Source organism: Streptopelia decaocto (genome assembly GCF_964273445.1).
Source record: "Streptopelia decaocto genome assembly, chromosome: 2".
In the NCBI taxonomy this organism is placed as follows: Eukaryota; Metazoa; Chordata; class Aves; order Columbiformes; family Columbidae; genus Streptopelia; species Streptopelia decaocto.
Genome location: NC_138655.1, coordinates 80,431,002 through 80,455,398, shown reverse-complemented (window position 1 = coordinate 80,455,398; position 24,397 = coordinate 80,431,002). Strand labels below are relative to the sequence as shown.

The 24,397-nt window shown below is 34.5% G+C and overlaps 1 protein-coding gene across 2 annotated transcripts in view; it reads left to right on the top strand.

Moving 5' to 3' along the window:
- Positions 1–208: 208 nt before the first annotated feature.
- The window catches only part of CDH18 (cadherin 18), a gene marked incomplete at both ends in the record, with an annotated part of 163,039 nt that continues 138,850 nt past the window's right edge, over positions 209–24,397 (top strand). For both annotated transcript variants that reach the window (XM_082044497.1, XM_082044496.1), the window contains one exon: positions 209–436. In XM_082044497.1, the coding sequence (XP_081900623.1) occupies positions 209–436 (228 nt within the window). The remainder of the gene's footprint in view (positions 437–24,397) is intronic.

Sequence of the window (24,397 nt, the reverse complement as noted above, 5' to 3'; positions counted from 1 at the left end):
GAAATATCAATTTTTCCAGTCAGCTTTTCATAATGTAAATAAAATTTGAGCTTTCCCAAATGGGCAGCTAAACCATGAACAAGAAGAAAAACCCATTTTGGACTGTATTTCTGAACCAGGCTTCACCTTCTGTCTTGGGAACTTCCTAAAGGATTACAACTGAAAAAGACAAGAGAAAGAAAACCTTGAACAGGAAGCTTAACCTACAATGAGAATTACAAGTACCTCTTGTATTTGCCCAGTCCTAGTTTGTCTCTGTTTTGTGCAGAGGTGTTATGGAGCTTCTCACCATGGCTCCATCAAGGTGACTAGAAATCAAACCAAACACATAGAAGGTGAAACAGAAGTACATCATCGTCCCAAGCGTGGATGGGTGTGGAATCAGTTCTTTGTTTTAGAAGAACACATGGGACCAGATCCTCAGTATGTAGGAAAGGTAAGGTCATTGTCTTATTTTTTGTTTTGTTTTTCCCATCCTCTGAAATGTGGCATTGAAAGAAGAAAACAAGGTATTTCCTTAGATGACACCTCCTTTTTTAAAAAAGGACACCTCTTGGATTGTTACAGACATGCACAGTGAACTTGCCAGCCAGTTGCCTATGTATACTTTCTGTGTTAATTATGAAGAAAAAAAGATAAATGAAAGTAAATAGGATGAAGGTATTAAAATGTGATAAAATACCATTCCTTATGAGCTCAGTTAATCATGGCATGGGTGCAGCTGATCTCTCACAACAATTCTGTAGAACCCCAAATGCATGGGGCTTAAATATGTCACTGCTAAAGATTTTTCCAGACTATTTCAGAATAAGATTCAACTCTGCTTCAGGTAATACTATAACTACAGTCTAGGTTCCATAGTGTATTCCTTCCATTCTGAGGGTAGGGTGGAATAGGACTCCTCCAAAGGGAATTCCTCTGTGACTTTCTTCTTAAGAAGAGGCAGGACATGTGTTACTTGTTACAGTTTTTAAGAAGCCTGTGAGATCAACAAGCCCTGCATTTAGGTTTTGACATATTATATATATTAAGCTTCAGACATAAAATTCATGCTGATGCAGTTGTAGACTAGCTAACTGAAGGCTGGTTTATCATGTGTAATGTGATCTGCATGGGTTTTAAATTTGCATTAAAGTAACACAAACTGTATATATAGCTTTATTGCAAGATATGTGACAGATGGAGCTTTTTTTCTCCCTGAATACTGTCTTTCAGCATTATGGTAGAATTTGTTATGTAATCTAGATGAATCTTAGTTTCCTTAATCAAAATGGAGGAAGATGTTTAATATGAGGGCTCAAGAAAGATGGTTAGTTGGGATAGGGGCATGGAAAAGGAATGATTTCTTTTTAGTTGGGAATCTTCTAAATTGTATCTTGGAGTATGAAAAATATCCAAGGAAACCAGTAACTTCTAAAGTCACAGATGTCTGGTAGCAGGGGCTTTCGAATTTGAACCGTATCATCTGAACTAAAAATAGCAAGTGGAGCATCTGTATTTAAGATATTGTTAATACAAAGACCAAAAAAGAATTATCTACTTATGCCAATTTTAGTAAAATAACAAGTATTTCAGCATACTGAAAATTCTTGAGATTTATGCAGGAAATGTAAAGTGGGGAAGGACCTTTCTAAGTGGAGATAGTGGATTGCATTGAGAGGGAAGTTTTTAAAATAAGGAGGGGGGTGAGAAGATATGCTTCCTATCTTAGACCTATCTTAGGCCAATTAACATTTTTATGAATGATTTTGGAATAGAATAAACATTTTACAAACATGTTTCTGACAGAAAGCTATGTAGGAGAATGAAAATGTTGTCTGGAAAGAGCTAGATAGCATGAAGAAGATTTTAATATGGAGATACAGAGTAAACTTTAGGACTGCAATGCAATAAGGCTCTTAGAGAACAATATTGTGAATTTATGTTATACACTACTGGTTTGTCAGGTGTGACAGACGAAGATGAGGATCTGGTCACCAGATCAATTATTGCTTCTACTGTCATACCTTAAGGTAAATATGATACTAATCTGCAAAAGCTGAGACAATCAAACAGAGCTAAAGTGTTATTGAAACCATTGTGAAAGATGATGGTAACTTGTTTACTGCTCTGATTACATTTGGCCAAGAAAAATGAATTTATAAATGAAGGTATACACAGAAAAAGAAATACTATGGTTGGAGTGGTGATAAATAAAATATTTTTCTTTAATTACTCCTACAAATACTAGTCAGGAACATGTATTATCCTATAAATACACTTCAGAAGAAACGACAAGGGAAAAAGAAGAGCCATTTAAGTTGATTCAGCTTTTACTTAAAAAAAAAAAAAAGTTGTTTTGCTGGCCATGAGTTAATTTAGAATGGAAACAAGAAAGTAAATGAGATTCTGAAAGAGTTTACTAACAGGAAGAGTTTAAATAAAAATCTGAAGGGATTTCAAACTAAAGTGTACTTGTCTTTATGAAAGCATTGATAGACATGATTGCATGCAAGAACAGAGGCCTGGATTCAGTGAGCTACATAGTAGTCCCTTTCAATATTATGTTCCTATGATAGCATTATATATTTTCTTTAATCCTCTGACCACTTTATTAATGCTACATTTACAGAAATCAATTAGTAGGATTTCTTTTAATCCTTTGTGGTCAGAATGTAACTACATGCCTTGTTTGAAAATATTTCTTACTCTGTCCGTACTTAGCATTTGTTCTCCCCTCTTCCTCAAAGAATTCCTAGCGGTATTCATAATTTTCTACTCTTAAGTATTTCAACATTAGCAAGCTCATCTTTGTAGAGGCTTTGTGGGACTTAGAAGCATCTATACTCTAATTTTCATTTGTTGTGAGATCATTCTGATGACCCAATTTACTGCAAAGATCAATCGTATTAGCTGAGGTATACATTTTTAATTCAGAAAAAAAAAAAAAAAGGAAAGACTGGCTGAGACTGACACTAATATTAGTAATTAGCAAAATTTCTGTAGTGGTCACCATGCATGAGTTCCTTCTCATTTTGAAAAAGAGATGTTTTACTGATGTTGTGTTTAATTGTACACACCTCATCAAGGTCTCATTCCACATGCCTTTAATTTGGCAAGAGGTTTTCATGCAAAGTCTCTCAGTTTATGAAGGAGGGTTATGTGATTGGTGCCCTTTAATTCTGGGCTTCTGTTCAGTGGCAGCATGCCATCAGTTCTGTCAGTTATTAGCTCTGTAGACTACTCTGCTTCACTGGTGAGAGTTTTGCCATTTGAGATCTGTCCTTTCACATTTTTCACACCCAATTTCAGAGTGACATCACAGAAAGCAGAGTCATTATGTACAATACTGTTAGAATTATTGCAGTCATTGTCATGGAAATGCACAATGAAGACAAGAATAGGGTAGGCCTGCAATTAAAATGGTAAAGTTTCTCATTCTTATCATGAAATGACTGTCAAAAGGATGGATTAGTTTCCTGCCATCATATGTTATACAACAAGTGTTAAGACAACAAGTCATCATTATATTTTAATATCAAGCATATCCCCATTCCTTAGTCATTATTTCGTTTCTCCAAAAAAAAGTCATATGGAGACTGGAAATCTGCATAAAATTAATCTGTATTAGCCATACTCAGAAGGCTTTTATAGAAACATGGTAAAACACAGGTCTTGAAAAATGAGGTTGTAGTGGAAATGAGACATGATCCTTTTGTAGATGTTAAGCATTTTCTGTGGTTCTGGTATTACCAAACTCATTCCTTGCTGTTGCACTTGGGCTAAGTCTTCAAAGTTTCAGGGTATGTTTTCCTGAACAAACAACTCCAAAAAGAGTTTTGTATTTAAAAAAGGTATCATTAAAGAATGTAAACCCGTAGTGATTTCTTTTTTCTAAAATGGTGAATTATTTGGTGAGGGTTTCTTGAAAACTTCCCAATGATCAATAGTGTTTAATAGTGTTTGTTCTGACAAGCTCCTCATCTATGGGTGCAAGTGTGTGTGTTTGTGTGTGCAATGGAGAAACTGTGGAAATTTGATTAAGCAAGAACAAATATCCTTGTCTCAAATAAGCAGCTTGAACCCACAGAACTAAGCTTTCAGCTACATATGACTTCTTGGCTTTTGCATCTCTCTGAAAACAATTCTAATGAAAACATGGCTGTGAGTATTGAAAGGGTGCATTCACTAGCCGGGTGCATTCACTAGACCTGCCCATGGCCTGATGATGAGGCAGTTACTGACTGCACCAGCTCAGAGGAATGAAGATTCTCCTGAGGAAATCTAGAAAAAACTGTGTTTTAGGGATGTAAACTTTGATGTTTCTCAGTTGCCATGGTTGATGTAGTTCATGTTTCTCTTGCATTTTCTGCATTTTCTGCAGGTTAGATAATTAATGTGTCAGGATATGAAAAATAACAATAAAAATATCAGATAAAGAATTTTAGGAAAGAAGAAAAACAGTACTTTTTTTCAGTCCTTCATTTTGAGCCTTCACACCTCCCTGTCTCCAGAAGATCTGCTCCTTGTGATGTTTCTTAAAATTGAGTTGCACTGGAAGCAAGAAATAACTACACATTCACTGTCCTTTTTACTTTGGAGAGAGAAGTAAATGTGCAGTGGTGAAGGGAAGAACACTGTTGGTTCGAGGCTGAGAGTCATGCTGTTAGAGGGAATAGCAGAGGAATATAATGAAAAAGACTGACACTTGATTTCTCTGTGGACCTTTGAATCTCTGAAATACCAAACATATATCTCTTAATTCACTTCAGATGTCCTCTGAAACATAAATAGGAATGGCTTTTCAGGTATTCAGTTCTGTTTTTCAACTATATTTTTCTTCCCAGCTCTGGGGAGCAAGGCGAGTGACACTTTCCTTAGTTCTTACATTTTACCTGCAATTCAAAAAAACTTTCAGATTCGTTTTGATGGGAGAGATACGATAGCATGGAGTGGTTGGAAATGGGTGTGAATACAGACAGAAAAGGGAAGAGGAAAGCAACAGCTTTTAAAATGTCCTCAAATTATTGTACTGAAAGTTAAATTGGGAAAGAAATACCAAGTGTTATCCTAGATTTTCAAAGCTGTAATTCTATTCAATTCTTATTTTTCTCTTGAAAGCCGAAATGTAGCGTAACAGACTTGTCTTTTAAAATGTTTTTTCAAGGTAATATGGTGACATGTCACTACAATAAATTAGTTCTAAGACAGGACAGTGAATATAATCTTCCCATATCATATGAAGACAATTTCACATTTCAGATTTAGTGACAATAAGTATAAATATGTATACTTCAGAGTAATTGTTAAGGAAGAAATGAATTGGAGTTTTAAAATTGAAATACTTTTATCCAATGCTTGAGGTTTGCATAAAATCAAGTGCATCAGGTATTTCAGCATAACCTTTAGAAAACATAAGCAAAGAGTTCCAAAATATAATCTGATAAAAAAGTTGTTTTTCATTATCATGAAGAAATTGAAAAGGATTTTATATATGTCTAAAGACTTCGCACATGGCTTGTTAACCATTTTCATGACTTTGTAAAAAGGTATGAAAGTGGTTTAATCAGCATCTAGAATATAATGCATATAATTTTCTGCCTTTTAGGTGCTAGTTTCACAAATGATATATTTAGGTAAAATAATTTTCCTCTACAGCTAGCAAAACCATGTTAGTAATAACAACCTAAATAGGCAAACACAGTTTTTTCTCCACTTTTATGGGTTTTTGTTGATTCTTTAAAATGTTATACTAAAATAGACCTATGAGGAAAATAAAGTAAAAAGGAAAGGAGAGGGATTTGGGCTCAGCAAGGTTTAAACTCACGTATTTCATGTGTCTAGTGTTAAAGTGATTAACTTTTTAATTCTTCCAGGGCTCTTAGAAAGGGGGAAGATCAACACTGAATGAATACACTTAACATTTGAGCAAAGATTTTAGCTTCACAATTTTTAATTCAATTTAAGACTGAGATGTCTCCAGCTTCTTCCAAAGGACCTCCCAGCAAATCTGTGAAAGAGTGATATTATAAATATTTGCACTGAAAAAGTAGAGATTTGTACTTTTAATTAAAAGAAAAAGAAATCTTCCCTGTAACCGTTTCTCCATAACTCACTAACCTCAGTTTTTACAGTACTTTCTATTTACTTCCATCTTCATGGTTTTCTGTTCCCTGATTACTCAAAATCATATTCTTCCATGTAACAGCATTTTCACTGACTTAGGTCACTAACCTCAGATTTTTACAGTATTTTTTATCTATTTTGATCCTTATGCTTTTCTGCTCTCTGAGTACTCAGGTCCTAATTTTTGTCACCCTTACTCTTGCTAAATTACATCTTGATTCAGTGCCATTGAAACTGATGGAAAGCTGACACTGATCATATAGAACAGTGCCTATTTCTTTATTCTCCTGTCTGTCTCCCATTGTTGCTCAGGGAGCAGCCTTACCAAGAAACAGAGGAAATGTGCCCTCTACATCTAAACTGCTGTCATCAAGTCTGAGGTCAGTATTGTACAATGTTATATGGTCCTATATCATGTTAACCATCTCATTTTCTACCTTATTTTTATGAAAAGGTAATTCAAGACTGTTGCCAGCCCAAAAGCTTTTAAAAATTAAAATATGCATGTATACTTGTTTTTTCTTTCTTTTTTTCTTTTTCCTTTGGGTTTGGTTTTTTTTTTTTTTTTTGAGTTCTCTTAGCCTAGACAGCCCCCTTTCACAGCCTCCATGATTATAGTAACTCTACTTTTATCAACAACTGTTATTTGGTTTCTTTTTGAGAGTGTATTACTCAAATTCTACAAGTCATAGAATGCTGTGGACCTTTAGGTTGTACTTATTATTTTTAAAATGGATTCTTTAAACATTCAAAGTTGTTCATATCTCCTTTTTTGAAGAGAAAATCAAACTCAAGGGAAGAAAATGCTTTCATCAGCCTGATCAATCTGACTTTCTTCCAGTGTGTTCAAGCATATCTGAGGTTTTCTCAAGCACAGTACTTGCATTGCAGTTCTTTGACAGAAGATGGATATATACAGACTGACAAGGGCGTTTTGACTTGACAGACCAAAAAAACAGAAAAGCATAAACATATTGAAGCTCAGTCCTAGTCCAAAGACACGGGATAAAGAGTTTACCTAGTTTAACTTCATTTAGGTCAATGTGAATTTACACCAAGAAGCAGCCTGGTCTTTTATGTCAAAACAGCAACATTGAACTATTAAATATAAAATGTCAAAGTAATAACTGTTTTTGTGAGGAAGCTTTATACAGTCTGTCAGTTCTATTTGCAAAACATCAGTTTGGTATGTGGAGACTGTTATTTCAATTAATGGTTTAGAATAATTTTGTCAAGGTGATCTAATCTTCCCCAATGTTCTTGTGACAGAGTTTTGTTGTTGTTGTTATTGTTGTTGTTTTTATTCTTTATTACTTAGCCATTTGTGACTTTTTGACACACCAGCAGCTAAAGTTCTGTGGCTTTTACATGTTCTTTTACACTGAATGACTTTATCGATAAATCTGATGTATTTTAGGTGTGGAACTGCCATTTCTCACTTAAATATTTTATCAGTATTTTTTTTTAAGGGAAAGCTGGCCTTGTTTCTGCCTGAGTTATTTAAGTTTCTCTTTTATTGAATAGTGTTACCTTTAAAAAACAGGGCAGATTTTGGATGTGTCTGAAGTTGTCTGTTCTTTTTAGGGTGGGTGCCTCTTGCATGTTAGGATGGTTTTTTTTGTTGCTGACTGACTGCAAACTATCCTTTTGCATAACAAACAGGATATTTTGACTGAAAGGTCAGTGAAGACAATGAAGAAAGCTATGCCACTGGCAAAATTAAAATAATCTCATTTAGTGGTGGTGAAGAATATGGTGCTTATATTTTAAATATCTACATTTTTCTGTTAATTGACTAGAAAGGTTCAAGGGAAGAGAACTGAGATAATCTTACTGATATCTCACTTCTGTGTAAAATAACCATGCTAATCTTTATCTCTGATGATACTGGTTCTTGATACAGAGGTTCAGTGATGTTAATTACTGTATTGACATTCTGTAACATTTCAAGAATGGCTACAGATTGCCAAGTGCTTTTTTCACATTAAGTTTTTGAAATGTCAAAAATCAGGAGATACCTGCAGTGTGGACAGTTTTAATATTGTGGCACACACATACTTTGTGCATGTCAAAAATCATAGATACAGGTGTGGGATAGCATGTATTTAAGTTCACCTTATGAAGAAATTAATCCGTTACAGCTACAGTGTATCCTAGTGAATTTTTACAGACACGTCTTGCTTTTAAAATGAGATAACACCATTACATGCAGTCAAAAGAAGATGAGTTCCTTTGAGTTAGATGAAGAAATTGAGTTTGTCTGAAGGGAATACCAGATAGATATTTTTAAATTGTGCTTCTGTACAATATTTAGGTTAAATTGCAATGTGTACGATATAAATTACCAGTACTTTTTTTATAATAAAGAATAAATGAATAACGTCTGAAAACAGGAAGCACCATGATTACTCAAAACCACAGCTATGTGTAGTGGTGTCACTGGTGAACTTCAGTGAATGCTTCCCCTGCTGTTGTTTGGTTTCTTTAGTAATATGCTATTTTCTTCAGCCAGAACACTTACATTGAGGTTAGATTATAACAGATTTCTCTCCTTCATCTAGCCTGCTTTTCCATATTTGCTTATAGGTACTGATGATGCCTTGAGGCCTTCAAGCTTTTGTCAGATTTGGCTGGTATTGTCTAAGGCTCTAAAGCCACAGACTCCAGGGGCACCAACATGGGACTGTGTGCACAAACACACATGTCTATTGGTACATATGTAGCAGCTTGATCACACAGATATTGCTTCTAATAGTTCATGTTTCCTTAGAGAAATGTAGTTTGGTGTCAAAATCAGAATTAGTATATCAAGTCTCTCAGCTGAGCGACTACCATGAGGTTATTGGAAGCCAGACATTTTACTGGTTTATTACTGCTCTTCCTGGCTGTCAAAACATACCAGGTCGTGGCCCTTTCATGGACCTGTTTGGAAGTGAGGGTAGCTTCACTCACTGAGGGGCTCCTTCCAGTTCATGAAAAATAAATAACGAAGGAATTACTCCCTATGTAATCTTAAATAGAATTTGACTAAGTATTATAACATGTACTCATGTCCCTACTATGAATCACATTGCATACAACAGGAACATTATTGCATCAGGATGCAGGTGCAGGAAGATATTATCTTTTTCTAAGGTGAAGATGGCTGTAAAAAAAAAAAGGGATTTCAGGTCTAACAACTGGGTAATTCCTCTCCAAATGAATGAAAATAAGAAAAGGTGAGTATGAGTCTGCAATATCCTTAGGCTCTTAGTGGAGTTTGCAAAGGTTTATTTTCTTCTTGTATTCTGTATGGCATTGAAGGTGATGACTCACACTGGTTGATTTTGAATGTATTGCCTTCTCAGAAATTGTTCCTTGCTTTATTAGATACTTTGCCTACATATCATCTTCCAGTTATTTTATTTGAATTGGATCTAATGCTCATATTGTATTCATTTGTGTTCTAGAACACATGCACTTTTTAATGACAGTAGAAATTTGTCAGACAAGAAGCAGCAAAGCAGGAGATCTAAGGTTTACATTTAAAAATTCTTCATTATTTCAAATTGTATAATGCTAACATAGTCTATGAAACTAGTGGTGAATTTTTAGATTATCATCTTTGTAAATACTTCATTTCTAAAATACACAGGTATTTCAGATTTTCTTTTTTTTTTTTTTTTTCCTAGTTGTCAGGATTAGCTCTAGTTGATTCTTGACAAGCAGATAGTTTTCATTTAAATAGTTATTCCCACAAGTTTGTCAGCTGCAACTTAAACAACATTTTAATAATGAAAAGAACACAAACATCTTTCTTTGGAAAGAAAGTGCAGAGGTTATACTTGCATTCAGATTATGCTCAATGACTTAAAGCCAAAAACCTGAGCAGAGGTGAATTTGTATGTCTTTAAAGTAGTCTTTGCATTCATAAGAATGAGTCTATTTGCTAAAGAGTCTATTCCCTCCAGAATTTAGATGAGGTTTTCTAAAAGTCAAGCTGTCTATACAGAGCTGTTCAAGATAGGAGATAGGACAGGTGCAAAAATAGATACCTCTCTGCAGAAATATATTATTAAAGGACTTGGAGAATAAACTCAGCAGAAGAGCTTGTTCTAAGTCTGTTACTCAGGAGTAGTAGTGTAGCTGTCCTATATGTTGAACATTTGTATCAAGTCATCATGTTTCCTCTTACAATAGTTCAAAATTTTTCCTTAGGTTATAAACAAAAATCGGAACTAACAGGTATAACTGTATTCATAAATTTACACTTGGGATTTATCTCATGTTTAGTGTATAATTAATTTGTTTGTCATGGAGTATTGGTAAGTCCTTGTCTATTTTGTTGTCATATATGTGTAACCTTAACTGTTGCTGAAATGCATTTGTTTGTTTTGTTATCTTCCAGTGAATTATCATGCTCCATACTTTAGGCATTAGTATAAATAATACATCTTTTCCAAGTCTTATATAAAAGACACAGCAGTAATTACAGTTCTAGTGAAGAGGCCTTTTCATATCAGTCAAAGGAACCACTTAAGCCATTCTTGTGGTAATATGTTGATAATAAAAACAAAACCCTTCTTTTTAATTAAGAAAGCCTGTTTAGGGAGAGGTTTCTGTATATTTTTACAAAACAAATGGAAGTGCTTATAATTAACACAAATATAGTCTCTTTTTGAATACATGGTCCAGTTTTATTTTTGAATAAATTATGAATAAATTTGTATTGCTATATGTATTTTACTACTTATCATTAATTAAAAATTTTAATTGTAAAAATCAGTAGTATCCTACAAGATATAATTTTGGATCTGGTAAAGTATTGCAGAAGCAGTGTTTGCATACCCTTGATATATAAATGCTTTCTCTCTGAAAGCCTTGAATCAAATCATTACAAACTAACCATTTCAACAAATAAAATAACATCTATATGGATGTTTCAGACATAATGTTAAAACTACAAGAACATTGTCATTACCCTGCTGACTGGAATAACAAAGTTGTCGATGGTGTGTTGAGGGTGCTCAAGTACCTTCTAATGGCAGGAGAAAACACAGCGCTAATGGGAGACTTCACTTGCTCCCTGGAAGGCAGGATAAATTTCACATTGAGGTTGAACCCTGGTATCAAAAGGCTCTAACCATAATCAATGACTGCTTCATAAATTATCTGGTCATCAAAGTTCCAAAAGAAGAGCTAAAGCTAAACCTGATCTTAAGCAATGCTTAAAGCAATTGCAAAGCACCTGCCAGAAAGATGTGAAAGGCTAACAGATATTCTAATGACTGAACAGTGCAGAAGGGAGGGCAAAAAAAGGCAGAGTCTTTTTAAAAGATAAATAGGAGGGACTGAGAAAACTTGCATGTTAATTGTAAAACACAGTAATCCATCAAAGAAAGCTTGAGGAAAAGCTTGCAATATAAATAAACAAATAAATAGATTAAAAAAAAAATCTTTAGCAACATCAGGTTGAGGAAGCCTATAAGAGCCTGCTGTGCCAGAGAACAGTTGGGCTATAAAAGGTGTAAAAAGAACTAAACAAGGCTCTTGCAAAAAATACAGATTTTTATTTTTTTTTTTTTCAATCTCTTTACCATGCAAGATCTTGGGAAGTACAGCAGGGTCTTTTTATGATGAATACGTCAAAGGAAGAGCCTCAAACTGAGGCCCTGTAGAAGAGACTATGGAACAAATCAACAAATAAACAATGATTAATCACATGTACCTTGTGCAGCAATACAAGAAGAAATACTTAACCAAATAACTTTGGTATATTAATGCTTATCTAAAACAACTTTGGTATCTGATAAAAATGTGCAGTAATATCAATATAACAAACAAACAAACAAAACGAAAAAACCCAACTCCTTAAAACTGAAATGTGGGGAAAATTAATGCCACTTAGCATTTAAAACTATTTGTGGGAAGGAGGGTGAATAGCCAGATTACACATTTCATTAGTTATACTAAGCTATTGAGAAGAAAAATGGGAGAGACGAACCATAAAGAAATGCAGCAGAAGGATCTTGCAAGACTGAGTGAAATTCAATACAGACAAATGTAGAATGAAGCGCTTGAGCTGAGTTGAGCGGTTTTAACTGAGTTGACAGTTACCACTCATTAACAAGACTGTAAGTTTATATTACCTCTAAGATAAACCTTGATCAAGTGATTAGAAAAAATCCTAGGAACAAATTGAATATTAGAAATCATTAGGAACAGAATATGTTACTGTAAAACTCATAGCACACCAGTGACTCAAGCAGAAAAAAAAATACTTGTTATATCCTTATCCTTTTCCCTAGTCTTGCAAAATAAACTTTTCTGAGGTCTACTTGGCCAATCTAATATATAGTTTCTGTATGGGGAGTGACTAATTAGATCATCGAACAATCATCTTTATCTGAGAAACTCCACATTTGCAATTAACAACTTCAATTCTGGAATTACAATGTTCATTTAAAGCTGTTGTCTTTCTGAGTACAGGTCTTCTTATAGGAAGGGATCGCTTTACTTTCTTGGAAGTAGTATGAGTAACACCTGAGCAGGGGAGGGCTTTTCTGACTGAAAAGAGGTGAAGTGGGTTGGAGCAGGGGAGGGCTTTTCTGACTGAAAAGAGGTGAAGTGGGATGGATAGTGGCCTACACAGCCATGAGTAGTGTGAGGAATGTGAATCAGGAATGACTTTTCACTTTCCTTTCCTTCTATGAGCAGTATAAGTAATAAAATAATAGCATAACAGACTAGAAATAAAGAAAACAATGCAGCTCTTTACAAATGAAATTGATAAAACTGCTTAATATAGGATCATTTTGCATTTGATGTCACATCAGTGTTCCTAATTAGTCTCTCAGTAATTCATTGAGGTAATTCAGCAATAAAAACTATGGCACATTGATATTAAGAGCAAGCTGCAATTTGGCAGAAAATCCATGCATTTAAGAAGTCAGAGCTGCATGTCCATAAACATAGATAGTTGAGCTTTAGCCCAAACAAATGCTGGCAAAAATCACTTTTGGCCATTGCACACCTTTATCACAGGATTTATTGTCATATTAAATATTATTCCAAGTTTTATCATGTCAGAGGCTATTATTGATGAACCCAGCATTTCCAGTCCATCCTTGGTTCTTAGATAACTTTTACATGTCTGTAATAGCATGAGCAACTCGTTTCACATTTTATTTGGAGGAAAAGGTTTATCCATTTTTGCTCTATATTGTATGAAATCATTGTGGAATGTTTCTTTCAGAGTGCAAGGAATACATTAATTATATAATAGATAGTTTCACACTTAAAGCAAACTAGTAATTTACAGTGACTCATTCAAGATTTGTTTTTCTTTAAATCACTGATCATGAGGATAATGTAAAATTGGGATGTAGAGTCCAGGTAAAAACTGAAATCCGTGCACATTAGTATTCCTTATAACATTAACTACAATTTATGGGGAAGAAAAACAAACAAAAAAACACCACCAAAACCAAACCCAAACCTCAAATAAAAAAAAAAAATCTTCCATCTTACAAGTGATCAGCGATACTCAGTGGCCCAAATGGAGTGCACTGTTTAGGAGCTGAATCATGTTGTTGGCTTGTTTAATTTGTTTCTTTCCAGATTTTGACTTCAGGAAGTAGATATTTTGTAATTCTGGAAAATCAGATCCCACTCTTCCTCCTATATCTTCATTTTTAAAAGTGTTGCCAGATGTGGATATTCTGTAATTGTTCATAGTTGTGACCAATTTCTTACTAATATAGCTATTAACCTTACCTTGAACTATGCTGTCTTTCATCTATTATGTGTCATTTTCCCCTTGAAGAATCTACTGCAGAAAGCAATAGTTTTTATTAAAGAGACACTTTTTGTCCCTTGAATGTAATGACTTCTCTGACTTCAGTGTGGATGTTGATAATTATTACAGTGGTTAATAGTAGCAGAAAAAAATGCATGTCACCTAATTAGGCAGCATATGTGAATATACTTTACCGGAAATCAAAAAGTGGGAGTAATGTTCCTGTTTCTTTCACAAAAGAGACACACTATTAAGTATGAATACACCATCTTGGTAGTAATACACAGTAACCTTACTATGGCTACTTTTTCTTTTGATCTACTTAGATGTAGATTTTGGAGAAGAGACATGATCTTACTGTGTATTGTATATATTATCTGAGAAAACTGGATCAAATAAGTCCTACAGAAATAATATAAGTAATCTTTACCTCTGAAGGTGCTATTTCAGCATAACTTAAGTAGCTCATAAGGTTCGTACTGACCACTTACATGGTAAAAAGATATTCTTCTACATGTCTCAGAGGTGTTCTAATCTATAGGATATTAGTATTTATTTGTGTTTATGTGAGAAAACATTTTGTTTTATTTTGTTCTGTTTTCCTGTCAGCCTTTGTAGCAAATGATAATGAAAAAAAATTCCTATGTGGAAACGTGATACAAGTATCAAACCACAAAGCAACCCTAGAGACAATGCAAAAGTTTCCCTTTTTCCTCAATAGACACTTTTGTAACAAGTTTTCCTCAGAACTGCCAGAACCATTTCTGATCTCTAAAATCAATTTTCTTCACCCCAGAAAACCAACAAACAAAAAACAACAAACCAAACAAAAACCAATACTATTCAGGAACTGTCTTCATCGATGTAAGGTCCTAAGTACATCTGTAGGTGCAATATAAGTTATTGAAGGTGAAACATCTAAATGACAATATTATTCCTCCAAGAAAAAATATATGAAATGTTTCAGTCTATTGAAAACCAAGGAAGTGCAGAAAGGAATCTTCTCAGTGTGTCAGTTTACAGATGGGAGAGCTAGAGTGCTCCAGTTTGTCAGCCATTCTGTTTTACTCTGTATAATCTTCATCTTAAATGTTCCTCCTTTCTCATGGTACTCCCCTCCGCTGAGTTGTTGCCAATCAATAGTTACTGTGTCTTCTTACACCTGCATCCCCACCCTGCCCGGTTAGCAGTGATGTTAAAGAAATGGAAACAAACTTTTTTGAATCTGTTGATATTCTGTAGAAACACTTCATTGTCTTCGTTATTCAGCTGGATTCCCTTCATGTATTGAAATTTAATTCTAGGGCTGCAGTTTCCCCTTTCCAGCAATTCATGATTATATTTGGTACTTCTAATCTTTCCTTGTATTGTTGCACCTGTGATTCCAAAAGAACACTTTACTCTCTAACCTCACGTGGATTATTTGGAGGCTAAAAGTTGATTTAATCTTCATGTTACCTCAGCTCCATGTGGCAGCTGATGAAAGATCATATCAGTTTGTGAACTGAATTGGATATGTATGTGGGCACTAGAAGCTGAATGAAAGCTGATTGATGTACTTTTCTTCAAACCTTTCTCATTCTAAAACATAATTAATAGGAAGATAATGTATGTTTCAAGATTACATATTACATTCATGTTTTACGAGTACATGAGCAGCTAATGGAAAGCAAGACTGAAAAAATGTGTATTATTTTTGCTTTGTATGGCTTACAGTTTAGGGTCCTAAGATCCTTGAGAAATATTAATTAATTCACCTTCACAGCGTGCTTCTGAAACTTAATTTTATGGAGTTCATCTGAGACATTGGAAAGATCATATAACGAGAAGCCTGCTCTTCCCATCCCAGCATCTACTAAAAAAAAAAAAAAAAAAATCCAGAGTTTATTCCTCAATTTTTATTCAGTTGAGTTGCATCTTTCTAGACCTCTTCCTCTAACATATACCCCCCGAGTACACATGGAGAGCCAGTCAGTTTTCCCAGCTCTTGGCACCACCACAGGCAAATGCTTTTTAAATCAGACAGATGCAGGCTTTTTACTGGTATCTGCTCAAATATGGCTGAAGACATAATCTGAGAACACAAAACAAGGGAATTAACAGTGTTGTACTCAGAAATGTTCATCACTCCACTGAAGCTCATAATTAACAGGTAGTCATACAGTGTAAAAGAAGGCTCTGCACTGACCGTTTCCTTGTTTTCTTCTTCTATGTGCAGATATTGTGCAGAGAGAAATCTGTATCTCTACTGTCTTGATTTAGCAGAACATAAGCACTAAAGTGTTGGAGATCTGCAGCCTACTAGACAGTAGATGTAGCACCTTACATGGTAATTAATAACATCTAACATCATATTAACATTATAGAGCTTTATTTGATTATACTGCGTTTCTGAACAAGTCTATCAAACCATGTTAATGCGTCAATATTCTGAATTTCACAGACTGGCTTCTCACCTCATGTAAATGACAAATAATTAGATTCATTCTCTATTTTGTATTTGAAAGTCCTGCCACACCTTTAGACAATCAAGGAGAACTGTATACAACTCAATTGAATGCTGAGGTCTGTGTCATAGTTGCTGTTTATTTCATGCACCTTTTCAAGAATTTCTGACATAAACCAGTTCCAAGTTTAGTCTGTGAAGTTCTCCCAGAGAACCCTCTCTTCAGAGGGGACATGATAAATCAACTTTATTTAGTAAGATGCTTTGGGAAGTACATGTAGTTCTAAGATGACACATGAAGAACTTGATTTCTCCTAATTGGAAAAATATCATGTGTGAAGCAGAAGTGCATCAGAAATAAAGAACACAGGGTATAGTAGCAAGAGAAAGTGCAAGTGTTGGAAGAACTTACTCAAGTAGCCACTACGTAGTGTCTGTACAGATAAATCTCAGATCAACCAAAGTTCAGGCATAAAATTACAGTGAACTTGTTTGCTCACCCTTCAGGATATTTCATTCTATTTTGGGTCAGCTTTTCCAGTTCTGTCCCTCTTACTACAATATAGATAATTTTAAGCTTTTATGTTAGTTATATGAGACATGTCTGCATTTTGAAACAAATTAAAATGCTCAACTATGAGAATAAAATGGGTGACTTGTCTTTGATGGCCATGTAGAATATTTTTTGTAATTCCTGTGATGTTTTCATATCTACAGATCACTAAGATTTGCCTAGATTTCTTTTTTCTTGTTGCCTTTCAAGTGAACACAAAAGAGTTGCAAATCTGAGATACTACATATAGTTCTAAAAATGAAAGTAAACAACAGGAACTTTGGGCTTCATCATAATAAGTACTTCTGCTTTCTGGGAATTTTATAGAACCCTGACTGACATCAGAAAGATTCCTGAGCATTGCAACAATGTTTTATGTTTTTTATTAACATTCACTTGACAAACAGAAGCCAAATTTGTTATTGACTTTGGTTTGATAAGGTGTTATTTTATGTGGAGGCAGCAGGACCTGGATGAGGTAATAAGTAAAAGAATCTGTTATTCATCCACTGAATATTTCAAAGGGTCTAAAGGAACAATTCTCAACCATTCTACAGAGCAAAGGACACACTGAGAAGCTGTGTGGCTGGATTAATCATTCCTGGGAGATATACAACAAATACAACTTGCTTAATTGATTATTAATTAACTGTCATGTTTGTTGATTAAGTGGGTTGCGAGTGTCTTGATTTATGAGTTTTAATAGTGAGTTTAGTTTCCTGAGAAGGAGGGAAATTGAGCACCAAAAACATTTGTTTGTACCTATGTATGAACCTCCAGATGAAGGAAAAGAAATTATTTCCAGTTCAACTGTATGACTGGAAAATAATATGTACATAGCAGAAGAATTTTTCTTTTCCTTCTTAAACTAATTAGAAATGTGGAACAAGAGGCAAGTGTTATTTTTTGTGTCTATTTCATGGTTCCTTTTTATTTCCTTTTTTGTCAAAGATGTCAAGAATATTTTTATGGTTCAGATTTTACAATTTTACATTGGGTCTGAATATTGTCTTCTGTCAAGCTACTATTTTCTGTGTTAATGTCTTCAAATTGGGGCTGCCTACTGATTTTTTTTTCCTGTTTTGCTGTCACAAATGTTTATGATGTTAAAATAGGTTAAAGTGTGGGGGGTTTCTTTTGTTTGTTTGTGTTTTTTTTTTGTTGTTGTTGTTGGTTTTTTTGTCTTTTTGTTTCTTTCTTGAAAATGGGGAGAAGGAATGCTTTGCCTTGAGGAACTGGATAGTGTCCTGATCACAGGGTGGCAGTGGATGGAGACAGCATCGGGAGTCAGGAGGCGGAACAGCAGAGAGCACTGCTGAAGGGTGCTCCCTTCACTGACAACAGTGGCTTTTTTTGCCTACTCCAGGATGCTGTTAGGTCTCAGTCTCCTGTGAGGAGCAGTGTAAGTGATGCATTCTTTTGTTGCTCAGGACAGCAATAATGAGCACAGAGGGAGTGGTGGTGAGTCATTAGTCAGAACAGAGAGAAAGGATGAGGCACAATTATGTGCAAGAGAACTTGACAAGATAGGATTGTCAACCAGAGCTAGAAGCATGAGGACTGTGAAAGAAAGATAAAGCTTCAAATCAATTTTGGCTTCACCATTTATTTGTCTCTAAATTATCAGCTGCAGTTCTGAACCAGATGAATGATACTAATTTAAATTATGCTGTAACCTCTCTGAGATCTTTAGATAGCTGGGAGATTGCAAAAGTCAATTACTTAAATAAGAGTCAGTGCTGTTACATTGAGCAATCCTACTGATAGACATATTTTTGGAGTTTTAACATTGCCCTTTTAAAAATAGTGAAAAAAAAAAAAAAAAACAAAAAAAACCAAAAAAAACCACACAAAAACCAAAACAAACAACCAAGCAAAAAACCCCAAATTCAGAGCTTTTACAGTATCCATCAGTGTACAGATGCCTGAGAGCATCAGCATTTTGCCTTTTTGTCCTCTCTGATAGCTGCAAAAGAGAAAGAAGAAGCTTTTGCCATGTTTGACTTCATAATGAGAAAAGATGGAACCCCTCTAAATGGGAGGATCCACAACCATTTGGGAAGGTCTCACCACTCTATTGGTGGGCAAGAGATAAAAGGACATGTATAACAAATAAGTGTGTCCCTCTGAGCTAAAAATATATTATTTTCTTTGAATGTTCCTACATCATTAAGTCTCACTTTAGTAAAAACTTGTGCTCTTGTTTTCAAAACTGAAGAATCTCTTCTGATGAGCTTCTGTTGTACGTAAAATATATTCGCAGAATACAGCAGAATATTGCCCTTTTCTGTGTATATATATGTATACAGATGACCTTTGAAGGTCCCTTCCAACCCAAACTATTCTATGATTCTGTATTATTAAGAAAGAAGCATAATTAAAACATGATAGACGTTATAAATACTAACATTAGTCCTATGATCACACATTATTTTTGTATGTAAGGATATTCTTTCAGGGGCTTAGCGTAAACAGACATAGCTGTTTTAAGAAATAGAAAAAAATGGATGAATCTGTTATCTGTTATTTGTCAAACTTCACACCTCCTAAGAAATTTGAGCTAGAGAATCTTTCTTACAATATGTTTGGGGGTTTTTTGCAGATTTTGTTTGGCTCAAGAAAAATGTCTTGTGGTAATATTTCAGCATTCCTTTCTGTAAGATAAATTAAATGTTGCTGATGTACAATGAAATAATGATTCTTGGAAAAAATGAATCCCTTTTTCAACCCTTTATAAGTGCTAACTTTGAATGTTAGTGCCTGATTTATTCATAGAATTGAACTAGTTTACCCATCCTTAATCAAGGCAATATCACAAATCAGAAGGAAATTATTTATATGTGAAATAGTTAAAATGCCTTTTAAAAAGGCCATAGAATTTTAGGTCAGGAAGAAACCTCAAGACATCACCCATTCCACAACCATAGCCCACTGTAGGACCAGCTATGACTAAACCTTTTCTAACAAATTTTTGTCTAGTCTGTCTCATTTAATCAGTACACTTTTGCACCATCTCATTCATTCATTCATTCATTCATTTACACATTTTCTCTCCTACTTTATTTTTCTAAGCTGGTTGTCCATATGCCAGTTACCTGTATATTAACTTTTGACTACAGACACAAGTTGGAGATGCCAGACAGAAAAAGCTATACTCATCATAAACTAACATGAAGTAATATCCAGAAATAATTAGCCAGAAATGTTATCTAGTCTAGCATGATTGTTAAGTGCATAGTTATTAACCGAACAGCACATCACAAGTTGTTTCAAGAGTCCCTGGTATGGTGCAGTCCATGCTGAACACTGCTGGGCCCAGATGGAGACCCTGAGCCAAGAAGCTTTTGTGGAGAGAGGTGTCTCTTCCATGCAGAGGCTCCCTAGAGAACACATATGTAGACTATTAGAAAAAAGGTATTTTGAATCTTGGGTTATTAGGTAGTATTAGGTAGTATTAGATAGTATCTCTGATAATCAAGTCTGGTTACCTCACTAGCTAAGGTTTTGAAATATAACCTCTATCTCTTCTTTTGCATGAGGCAGGGGAACACACCCATGAAAATAATTTTTTCCTCGACTACGAATAATATTTTTTTTATTGTCTAAAGAAGTGAACAACTAAAGAAAGCACTTCAGGTTAGGGAGGAGGAGGAAGTTGTTATATAAGACACATTCACATATTATTGCAATAGCTAATCGATTTTTTTAATCGTGAAACAAAAAAGTTTTTCCACTCCCTGCTGTTAGCAGTTGCATAATAGAAACAAAATGTTAATATCATTATCATTATTATTATTATATTATTATTATTAGAGAAGATTGTCCAGAAAAGGAGTGAGAATAGTATTTTTTGTGATGAGACTAGTTTGACAAAAACCTTCTATTAGTTACTTATAGTATATTGAAACTGAAATTAAAAGCTAGCTGAAAATCTTTTGTTGGATGTATTCATATTCAGTAAGCCATGCTTACTCTTTATCAGGGGTATATATGAAGAATCCATATTCACTAGAAATAAATTCGCTGGTTTATTGTCAGATAGTATGTTGGTTTTGTTTCACACGCTTTCATTCTTCCCAAGGACATTTATAAGACCAAATGAAACTTGAGAAATAATTGTTTTAAATGAGGAGAAAAAGAAATACTCACAAAACATAGCATGAGGTAGGTGTGTAATGTAAGAAGTAAAATTACACAGACAGAGATAAAGCTATTAACATTACTGTTGTAAAACACAAATGGAATTAATCTGTAATTAGGTGTGGTAATTCCAATGTACTGTGGACTATGAAACTATTTTCTGCATTTTTATCATAAATTAAATTCTGCTGTCACAAGGCTTCACTTTTCCTTGAGCATTTTGAGACTTTCACAAGCAAGTATTCCCTTCAAATGCTAGTCTTCTGAATAACAGTGTGATAGTGAAAGCACCACTTCCAGAAGGAAATAGCATGGAAACTCATGCTTTACTGAGTGTCTGTGTCCCTGGTGTCTTTCTGCAAAGCTGTTATCACAGCTATGTCATGTGCTATAAGCTGTCTGCCAGCAGCTTTCTTCTTTATGTTAGAAATGCATATAGGATTGTGAAAATTGCCTTAATTCTCCATTAAAAAAAAACAAAACAAAACAAAACATGAGTTCAGTATTTGTATTTTTATATAATATTTGTATTTTTAAGCTGTCTTTCTCAACTTGATCAAGATTCCATGTGTACTACCTATGTAAACAGGTGTGCATTTGCCTTCACAGAATTAAATACGGGTATTTTGGTGGAGAAGGACTTACCCATGGAGCCTTTGGATGTGTTTAGGAAGGGCTGAAACACAGATGGCCCAGAGACAGAGAGTGCATAAGCTTTGAATTATTTAGTTTAATGAAAATTCCACATTGGCTGCCTTAGTTCTAAAACCAAACAGGTTTTTTTGGTTGTTGTTGTTGTTGTTGTTGTTGTTTGTTTGTTTTTCCATTAGAAAATTTCCTATTTAATCATACAGCAGTGATAAGTGCATAAAATGTTAGAATTATTAATGAATGTTTAACTACATATTGCTTCAAATGTACTTTTTTTTGGCATATATTTCTATATCCTTCTATTTACTGCATAGTTTTGCACCCAATCATTCTCACAAAATTTGTCATCTCCTTCAGCAAAAATTGTAAATGCTAGAGGCTGATGTTTAAATTTTCATCCCAGTTTATCAGTGTATTCAATGTGAATGCAGCTGGAGATGGGCTTTTAGGAGGTGTAGTGCATGTGGAGTGTACAAACAGATGAGTCTTAAAGGCTAAGATGCATCGGAGAATAAAGGGCAAAGGAGGGAAAACCAAAAGAAAGTGAAAATGCATGATGTCAGTTTTTGAAACATAGAGGGATGTAAGACAGCCTGAAGGAGGTGAGGGGAAGAGTTTGATCAGATGAGGATGTGATATCCTGAGCTGAAGAGTGGGAATTCTGTCTTTTTGAAGTAAAACATTCAAGACAACAAACCACCTGCAGATTCTGGGGAAGAAAAAAAAAAAAAAAGAAAAAGAAGAAGAAAAAAAAAAAAAAAGGAAAATAAAAAAAGAAAAATATGTAATTCCACTCTGAAAACTCTGTTTGAACTCTTCACCTGCGAAAATTTCTCCCTTTGATCTCCTGTACCAGCAAGCACTCTGCAGCTCAGATTTCATCTTGGTTGAGAGGTCACTGCTCCTGCCCTGGCCTTGCTTGTGCAGACAGCTGGGCCTCAGCAAGCAATTACTAAGGTAATAGTCATCTAATGTTCTGAGAACCATCTTATCCTGAAATTCATGACCTAGTGTGAATTAACACTACAGAAACTTGTACTACTCAATGCCTAAGTCATATTTTACCTATGTGGTGTACGCAGATGTTGTTGACAGCTGAAGGATTATAATTTCTTATCTCCATAGGCCTTCATCCTATAAACAAGATGCATTATCTCCTTTTGTTCTTCTGTCATTCGGTTTGAATATATTCCTGGATCTGAAGAGAGAGCAATTATACCTTTTTAATATCTTTATCCAGATAGTTTGCCTTTAAAGTTTTATATGAGTAATGTTATTTTGACACGGCAAAACATTACATACCTATGTCAACGTTATTTCTTCCTAAAAATGCCAGATACTTCTGAGGCAGTAGAATGGCCATATTTTTGAAAGTACAATCAAAAATGAAATAATTTAGTGCTCTTTTCCAAGTCATCTATCTGTAGATATAGGAGATTATTCCAACACGCACACACCCTCTCCCCGCCCCCCTTCAGTTCTGAAAATCTGAGATCTAAAATTCCAACTTTCTCCCTTTATGATTTTACCTGTTTTTTGTTTTTTTTTTTTTTTTTAAGATTTCTATCTTGTCATGCATTATATATATTAATAAAATACATAAGAAATGCATTATAAATCAAAGCAAACATCTTTGAAATTAACATTTATGGTTGAAGTAATAACAATTTTCCTTAGTTTTATCTACCAGCTTTATTGTCCTGATCCAAAATCCACTAGCACCAGTGAGTTTTCTTTCATATTCTGCAACTTATAATTCAAAAGAAAGGAAAAGTGTCAGTGAAAGTGACAAGCAGCAATTCTAAACCCACTCCAAAGAAATAAATACTTCTCCTTATAAATACATAAAAAGAAATGATGCAAGAAATTATATAAGACATCTGTAACATTTTTAATATGACTTCTTTTGGAAGTAGTTTCGGGCCAGATAAAAACTCATGCTAAAAGAAAACCGGTTCAGTACTAGTGTTACAAAATCTAATGGAAATAATTAGTGCCTGTTCTTCAGAATGTAGATTCTTTTTTTCCTACAAGTTGGGTCAACTCAATTTTTCCCTTTCATGAAAGACAATATATGTCTCATTGGCATTTACAGAGAAATAGCTTTGGCACAATTTTTCTTGTTTAACTTCTCCCATCAGCCTCTGTTGTGATGTTGAGTGCTTATTCTGTAGATTTGCTCCTTATGCACTCACAGGAAATTCTCCATGGTGTGGATTTGTGCCTGAACAAAGATTTCATTTATATTAACAGAAGGGGTGGGAGGCAGGAGGCAGTTCCATTTTCTCCAGAGTTTTCTTGAGCACACCTTTAGTGAATATGGTATTTACTATATTTCCAACACTTCTCTCAGTTTTCTTTAGTTTTGATGGTACAAAATTGTTAGGGTTGGAAGGAACATATTTACAGCTGATTCAGTAATGTTAAAAAATTATCAGTTTAGAAAAAAAAATATATAGTTGGGCCCTTCTCAAAATAAAATTAAAAAAAAAAAAAATTGTTTTTCCGCTGCCTAACCAGCTGTCTGCTTTGTTGCCGTGAACTCTGATGTTAGAGATATACTGCACCAGTGAACATAGTAACCTACCATATTATTCCTTATGTGGAATAAATTGGGTTTTAGTAATATGAGTTATTTGTACTTGCTTCAGGATGACTGAGTGAAAGCTTGTATTCAGTTTGTGTTTGAAGTACCAAGCTATGTATATATATATAAATATAAATA